Source organism: Mirounga leonina, unplaced genomic scaffold (assembly GCF_011800145.1).
Source record: "Mirounga leonina isolate KUSES-001 unplaced genomic scaffold, KU_Mleo_1.0 Mir_174, whole genome shotgun sequence".
NCBI lineage: Eukaryota > Metazoa > Chordata > Mammalia > Carnivora > Phocidae > Mirounga > Mirounga leonina.
In genome coordinates this window covers 38,861,760-38,870,087 of record NW_023270451.1, presented here as the reverse complement: position 1 = coordinate 38,870,087, position 8,328 = coordinate 38,861,760, and the positions used below count along the sequence as shown (strand labels likewise).

Below are 8,328 nucleotides of genomic sequence, written 5' to 3'. Positions count from 1 at the left end.
CTCCCTGCCGAGCAGGGAGCCCGATGCGGGACTCGATCCTGGGACTCCAGGATCATGACCTGAGCCGAAGGCAGTCGCTTAACCAACTGAACCACCCAGGTGCCCCTATCAATTGCATTTTTAACTTTAATTTCTATTGTTATATTTTTCTGCCCTAGAATTTCTCTGTAGTTCTTTTTCAGACTGGCTCTGCCACTTTTTATGGTTTCCAATCCCCTGCTCAGATGATCAGACCTGGCATTAATTTCTTTAAATATAATAATCATTATTATTTTATAGCCTATGTCTGATAATTTAAATGTCTGAAGTCTCTCTAGGTCTGTTTCTACTGTCTGTTATTTATGTAGATCTTGCTCGTGGTGTTTCATTTCCTTTTAAGACTGGTTATATTTCGGGGCGCCTGGGTGGCTCAGTCGTTAAGCGTCTGCCTTCGGCTCAGGTCATGATCCCAGGGTCTTGGGTTCGAGCCCCACATCGGGCTCCCTGCTCAGCAGGAAGCCTGCTTCTCCCTCTCCCACTCCCCCTGCTTGTGTTCCCTCTCTCGCTGTGTCGCTGTCAAATAAATAAAATCTTTAAAAAAAAAAAAAAAGACTGGTTATATTTGATCATGCACTGGACATTGTATTTAAAAATTATTGTAGGAATATTTTGAAGCCTAAGATGATAGGGTTTTTCTTTAGAGATGATTTTAACTGGCTTTTTACCAGATACATGATGGGCACTAGCCATTTGGGACCAGTTTAATCCAAGTTCAAGGCTTGTGATTTCTTGGGCCATCCAGATGAGGTAAGGCTGGACTACAGGTCCAGGCAAGGGTTGGCTTACTTGTGGTTTACCCTGTCTTATCCGTAGGGTAGCGTTATATGGGATCTCAGCTTAAAGCGGGAACTATTTTGTCTACGCCTCATCTTTGGTGGGCATGGACTTCTGTCATCTGACTTTCTGATATGACCCAAACTGCAAATCTTACAGATTTTACAGCTAATTCTTCTGAGTCAGCAGATGTCTCAGGGTGACCTGGGCTTACTTCTTGGGGCTTTCATGTTCTCAAAAGGATTTAGCTGGTATTTTCTCATGGGATTCTTGGCTCTTTGAAGCTTTTAAGATTTTAAAATATATTCTGTCCAGCTTTTTAAAGTATAACTACATTGCATTTTAAAAATGTTACAGCTGTACTGCATAAAAGTATAACTTTGACATTCTGATTCTACATCCTGCATGCTACATGTCCTTTGGGAGAAAAGCATCTTTCTGGATTTTATGTTTGTTCCATCTTTTAGGTCAATAATTAAAACATGCTTTGCTTCATTGCCTTGCAGGGAGCTGGAATGTGGCACTTTGCCATTTCTGTGTTCCTGATAGAATTATATGGACACAATCTTCTTCTAACAGCAATGTTTGGCTTAGTGGTGGCTGGCTCTGTGTTAATATTTGGGGTCTTAATTGGTGATTGGATCGACAGGAAACCAAGAAACAAAGGTAATACTCTTTGTATTCTCTCTAAATTAGGAATTAGTATCTGGAGACTTAGTCATTCAAATGTAGACCTATTTTTAGCTTTTGGCTCTAATATCTTGTTAACCCTTTTATACCAAGTAAGAATGTAGGATTTTTTTTTTTTAAGAATGTAGGATTTTTCAAGTTTTTCCTATTTTGATTGCTCATCAACATTTCATTCTTGCTAGGAGGCTAGGAAAGACATTGTCTGAAGCCTTGCCTTTGGAAAAGCTAACTTACGTAAAGTTAGTCCTTTGACCATATTGATCGCTTTAGTCACGGATTACATCTAGAAGAGTGTGATGTGTAGGTAGAAAAACTTTAAGTTCTCTGATTTATCTAGTATCCTGCTTTCCATATAATTCTTCTCTCAAAGTATGTTTCCATTTACTTATAAAGCTCAGGTTTTTTGTTTTTTGTTTTTTTTCCTTTGGGTGCAAAGGCTTTGCCTTTAGTGAGCACAGGAGCCTACTCTTTGTCTCCTCCTCAAGCCCTTGATTGCTGATGAAAATGATAACCCTGGTTGGCCCGGGGATTTGGTCAAATGTAATTACTCTGCATTAAATGATACTGTAGTCATGACCTGGGTCTTAAAACCAAGAGCAAACATTGTTTCCATTCACAGTGGCTCATGCCTTGCTCTTCACTCAGAATGCCTCTGTCGCGGCCCCTGCGTTGTCCTGATGCTCCTGTTCTCCTACAGAAGGGAGATGGCGCAAATCTGGCGCAGCTGGGTCTCCAGGAATGTATCTCAGCTCCCTCCTGTGTCCTAAGAGTGAGTGTCGGAGACCAGCCTTGAATGCCTCTCGGTGAGTCATCTCCACACGGCCCTGCTCACTGGTTTGGGATCTGGTGAATCTTTGGTCCGTGTTCTCTGCACCCCTAATTCGTGAATCAGAGCCCAAATCCCACTGACACAAAGGCAGTAGAACAGCAGAGTCTGTGTCTGCAAGGTACAAATTGGCCTCCGAGTGGGTGCTGATGGGGTGGCAAGAAGGAAATGGGTACAATCAGCACAGTCACATTTGGCTTCAAACCTACGCTGAACCTCTTGTGCTCCAAGGTCTTTGTTTTCATTGTAGATGTTCCTTGAGCTGTCAGATAAATAACTGTGGTAGGTACCACAAGGGGCTGAGAAAGCCCATTTTCGGATTCCACACTCCCTCTGCCCCCCCCTACTGTAGGTGGCCCCCTAAGCGGCTGTGATACCCCTGGTGGCCTTGGCGAATCTGGCCAGCACTTCACTGACCATCACCATTCAGAAAGACTGGATTGTGAACCTCACCAGTGACAACAGAGGCCAGCTGGTTGGTGAGCTGGGTCACCCTGGGCATCACAGTCCTCTGATCAGTTGAAAAGTAGCTCAAGTGGACACAATTGATGAGTCCACCAGGCCTCTGAGAGGGGCAGTAAAGTCACCTTTAAGAGAAAGGCATCTGGAGTCAAACAGACCTGAATTTGAATCCAGTTAAAATGAACTATGGCTCTTACTAGCTGCAATTCACTTAACTTCTCCAGACTCTACTTTCCTCATCTGTAGAATGGGAGAAACAGACCTCACACCCACACCCCACGCCTGCTCAGTTTAGAGAAGAATTCTGTGAGATACAAGATTTGTAAAGCACATAGCCCTACATCTGCACACAGGAAGAAATGGATGACGTTGTTGTTATCAAAAAGATATATAAACTGTACTTTCAGGAGAGAAGCCCCTCAAAATATGGTACAGGAGTTCCACGGCAATTTTAGACCTGCAACATAAGTGAATTAAAAGATTTCTTAATTCTGGCCAGTGATAAGCTTCCACTTCCCTTGCAAAAAATGCATCCACGAATGTGACTGTTGATTATCACTTATCACTGATAGTGAGAGGTAGAATTTTTTTCAACAGTGGAGCTAAATGGAAGAATCTGGCATCTTCTTTGTTTTTTCTTCCGTTTATAAAACTTGGATCATTCACGTTGTGATATATTCAAATTGCCAACTTAAAAGCTGGAGATCTTGTCCAACCCTATATTTGTGGAATTGGTACTCTCTGCTAGAAAATGTTCGTGAGTTGGTAGCCAAGATAAAGGAATCTATCACGGAGAAGTCTATTAAAATATACTCCTTACAAAGAGTAGAAGCTCCTTATAATCATGTCTTCTCTTAAACTACACTTATTTGGATGTACTCTGGCTTAAATAACACCACCCAAAATAAAACAGCTATGTGGGTAAAAGCTGGGTGACACAGTGTTGAAAGTGTCCTCTGTCTCTGGGTAAAAGAAAATCCTCCTAGCCTCTGTTAATTGCTTTTAAAGAAATCTAAAATAAAACACAGATACTGTTTCGAGGCTCACTATGATTTTTTAAGTGATCCTGCAAATATATTCTTCAGCAATGGTGGAATAGCTAAGAGAGTAAGCTTTGGAGTCAGCCTGCCTTGATTTGAATCTCAGCTCACTTACGTTCTCTGTGACCCTGAGCAAATAAATTCACCTCTTTGTGCCTCTACTTCTTAATTTGTAAAAAGGAGCTACCGTCAGTCTCTTAAGAGTTGTTGTGAGAGGTCAGTGAGCCGGATGTATGGAGAAGTCTTAGAACGAGGTGCCTGGCACTAGGAAGTTTTCAACTAGTTCTGTCTTCATCTTCCTCTCCCTCATCGACATGTTAGTTATCATAACATTATGACTAGTTAATATCATTGTTGTTATTGTTGTTAAGATAGCGGGATGTGATAGAAAAGAGAAGACAGGAGACAGGAGTTAGAATAATTAGCTCCAAGTAAACTTGTCCTCAGTTTACTCATCTGTTAATTGTTCAAGTTCAACAGAACTGATCTTGAAGGCTTCTTTCAGGTTGAAAATCCTATGATGAATCCATGATTAGCCTGAAAGGGATCTTTTCTGTTTCCACCGCAGTTCACCCTATGCAAGGCTAGCCAATCTAGCTAATGCACCCTGTTAAATTCACCAGGAGGAAGGAAGGACTCAGCCACTGAGTTGCAGTGTTCCCTTCCCCTCACTTACAGGGATGAACGCAGCGGTCCAGTGGCTGGACCAGATCATCAATATATTTGTTCCCCTGTCTGTGAGCCAGGTGATGACATGGGCATCTCATATGATTGGTTGTGGTTTCATTCTTGGATGGAACTTGGTTTCACTTCTTGTGGAGTTTCTATTTCTGCCCAGGGTTTATCAGCTAGTTCCCCAATTGGCTGTAAAACCCCAGCAACAAAGAGGAGGGCACTTCCAAGAAAGGCAACATGAGGCTGTGAACATTCAAGGTAAGATGAACTCAGAGACAGCTATTGTCATTTTTTTCTCCTTTATGTCAGTATTTCATTTCTTCTTTCTGGAGCTTGTGTCTGATTATAATCTCCACATTTTGCCTGTAAATGTGCCTAGAAACAGTGAAAAAATGAGAAGGTTCCAACTGTGCCATTGGTCATATAGTTCATATGGCTGATCTCATTGGTGGGGGCAGGTGGGGCCATCATGTACAGTTACACAGGTTGTACACTGCCCCATTCCAGGGGCTTTACTTAGACAGACACCGATGGGAGTAGTACTCCCATGAGACTGTGCAGTATTTGACCTATACAACCTATTTCATGGTCCTGGAGGCAAATTTCTTCTTCCTCTCTCATTCATAATCTTCCTCCTTAAAGATGCTAAGTTAGAAAGACAACTATCTCAGAGAGTATGGGCTGCTCTTTGGCTAAGACAGTGTAATGAATTGACCATCTCTGATATCAGCAGTGGGTTTTTTTTTCATTTTGTTTTTTGTTTCTTTATTTGTTTAAGTAGGCTCCACACCCAGCATGGAGCCCAACATGGGGCTTGAACTCACGACCCTGAGATCAAGACCTGAGCTGAGATCAAGAGTCGGACGCTCAACAGACTAAGCCACCAGGCACCCCTCAGTAGTGTTTTTTAAAACAGAGATTCCCTAATGTTAGGGTGAGGATGTGAGGAAGGGGGACCTGCCAATAAATATGACCTCAAGATTAAGAGCTATCCCTGCCTGCTGACAATGTTGCCCATGTGCCTGGCATAACAGAGCTCAGGCCTTGCTTCTGAGATCGGTTTCTTTTTCTGGACTTCTTATAATTAATTATCCTTTCTCTCAAGCTGTTCTGCAATTCAAGCCTACCAGATCTCATTGTATGAATAAAATATGTGTATTTATAGAGATAGATGCACGCATTTAGATGATGGATGGGTAGGTAAGTAGTTAGATAGATGAATAGATAAATTGTGCTGTAGCTGTCCATCTGTCCCTTTTAGCTGTGTAACCAGGCAGAGTCATTTGGCTCAGACTGTGTGTCTCACTGTCTGTTCGGTAGGGGTAACAATGGCAGGACTGATGGCAGGAATGCTGTGGCAGAAAGATCGCCTCTGCAAAGCCCCCTTTTGCTCCGTGGCATATAGTGAAACTAGTCAGTGTTAGCTGGGTTTTCGTCGGTGTGGTTATGGTTATTAGCTTTTTTTTTTTTTTTAAGCTGCTCTGGCAACAAATTCTTTTCTACAACCGAGAGTTTCCTTCTCCCCTTAGTTCTTGGGCTACAATGGATTTGGCCTGACCCCCTCTCCTTCCTTCACAGCCCTCTGTGATTCCTGTCATTTCCGCCCCCCCCCCCCCCCCCCCCCCCGAGCTTGTCTTCATCTGTGCTAAACGCCTCTCACAAAGGGTTCTTTTTAAATCTGCTTACAATCATTGCCTATTCCATGCTGGAAGACTGAACACTATTATCATTTTCTTTTCACGAGTATCTGTTTCTTCAGAAACATAACCAAAGATTTTTTAAGAGTTCATTACCATGTTTCAAGCCTGTGGAAATTTGTCTTTCATGCTCTGCTGTATTTTCTCTCCTGTCAGTGGCCACCTTCCTGACCTCATTGTGTGTCTTAGTTTGGGTTCTCTCAAAAGCAATTCTGGAGATGAGGATTTGGGGTGAAAAGTAATCTATTTGGCAGGTGATCCCAGGAAGCATGGGGGGGCGGTGATGGGAAATGAGACAGGGAAGGGAGAAGAGCCAACGAAGAGTGTATTCCATACAGGTTACTGTACTGGGACTCAGTCTTGCTAGAGCCCTGTGGGACACTGTGTAGGATTTACCTCAGAATTGTCCCAACAACGGCCAAAGAAGCTGGGGCATTTCTCCAGAAGTGCTGTTGCCAGAGCTGTGATGCCTGGGCACATCCAGTGCAGCCTGCCCTTGTGTTCCTAGGGCTGGAGAGAGACTCTCAGAAAGACATGCTGCTTGGAATAGGAAGCCATCGTCACCCACAGGAATTGCCCAACTAAGAAGCAGATGAGGGCAGGGTTGGGCTGAAAGCACTGGGGCAGGGCACTGACGTCAGGCTTATTGTATTTATTTTAGGCGAAATGGACTCTCAGGAAACCACTGATGGATTCATCAACAAGCCCGAAACTTTGGGAAGGTTCAAGGACCACAAGTCTAACCTTGAAGGACAACAGGCCAGAACCACAGGGCTTTCCGTTGGCCTCCCAAACCCCAGAAGGTGGCTGTGCATGTGCCGCGAGGGGTGGGAGGCGTACGACAGGTGCTGTCTTCCTGGCAGGCTTGGGCTTGGCCTTCCTCTACATGATGGCACTGGGCTTCGACTGCATCACCACCAGCTACGCCTACACCCAAGGGGTCGGAGGCTCCCTGCTGAGCATCCTCATGGCCCTGTCAGTTTGATCTGGCCTGATGGGCACCATGCTCTTCACCAGGCTCAGAGAGCACCATGGCTTGGTCACCACAGGATCCTATCCAGCTGGCTCCATGGAGGCTGTCTCACCCTCTGCGTCTTTTCTGTCTTTGCTCCTGGAAGCCTGTTTGATCTGGCTGCTTTCTCACTTTCATGAAGCGAAAACTCTTCTTCAAACCATGAGTTGCTAAAAGAGGACTAGGTACATGTCTATGTCTTTGAAAGAAACATGAACCAGCCTATCCTCCCAGACCACTCTTCCATCCACTGGACCAATAGCACAGTTTTATGTGAAGGTGAGCTGGACCCCAAGCCTCCTGAGTCTTACCTCTCCATCATCTTGCTATTCTCGGGTGTGATCCTGGCAAGAATCGGTGAGTAGTGGGTCCAGCGTGACACGGCATTCTGCAGACTGTGATGGTGCTAAGTAATCTTGATGGTCTCTCCATGGTGTCATTGTAAGTCTTTATCGTTCATTTACCTAGAACATGCTATGTGAAAAGAACTGTCCTAGACACTGGGGATATGAGAGTGGCTTCATCACACAAAAGCTTAGCCCTGTGGAACATAGAGTCTGGATGGGAGGCTGTTGAGTAAACAGTCAACAAGACAAAGTGAAAGGAGGTATGTGTGTTGTGGGGTGGGGGGGTAGGCAGAGGATTGAGAATATATAGGAGGGACACCAAACCTGGTCTGGGGAGTTAGAGAAGCTATCCTAGAGGGAGGCACAATTAAGAGATCCTTGAAGAACAAACTGAGCAGGTGCCATGAAGAAAGAGTGCTCTAGGCTAGACAGACAGTTATACAAAGGCTAAAATGTGAAGACATGGAAATTTGGGGAAGTGAGAATAGTTATTTCTTAGGTGTCAAGGAAATAGTTATTTCCTAGGTGTCCTTTTTCTATGAAACTGGGATGGAGAGACAGGAGAGAGGACAGCTTGGTGGGGCCCAACCCTTCCTCAGCTGCTTAGGGGAGGGGAGGGAAATCCTTTCCCAGGACAAGGTATGTAACTTTGAAGGTCTACATGCTTGTCTGCCCTAAGAGCTTGGTCGTGGAACTTTGCCACTAACCACATGTCATTCATCTGTGGGAATGAAAACTTACCTGATTTAGTAAGGGTGTTTAATTA

At 44.2% G+C, this 8,328-nt stretch overlaps 1 protein-coding gene across 1 annotated transcript; it reads left to right on the top strand.

Moving 5' to 3' along the window:
- Positions 1-4,092: 4,092 nt before the first annotated feature.
- LOC118020858 (solute carrier family 40 member 1-like) lies at positions 4,093-7,946 on the top strand. The gene is made up of 2 exons (XM_035020725.1): positions 4,093-4,764; positions 6,865-7,946. The coding sequence occupies exons 1-2, from the start codon at positions 4,512-4,514 to the stop codon at positions 7,353-7,355; spliced, it is 744 nt and encodes a 247-aa protein (XP_034876616.1). The 5' UTR covers positions 4,093-4,511; the 3' UTR covers positions 7,356-7,946.
- The last annotated feature ends 382 nt before the right edge of the window (positions 7,947-8,328 follow it).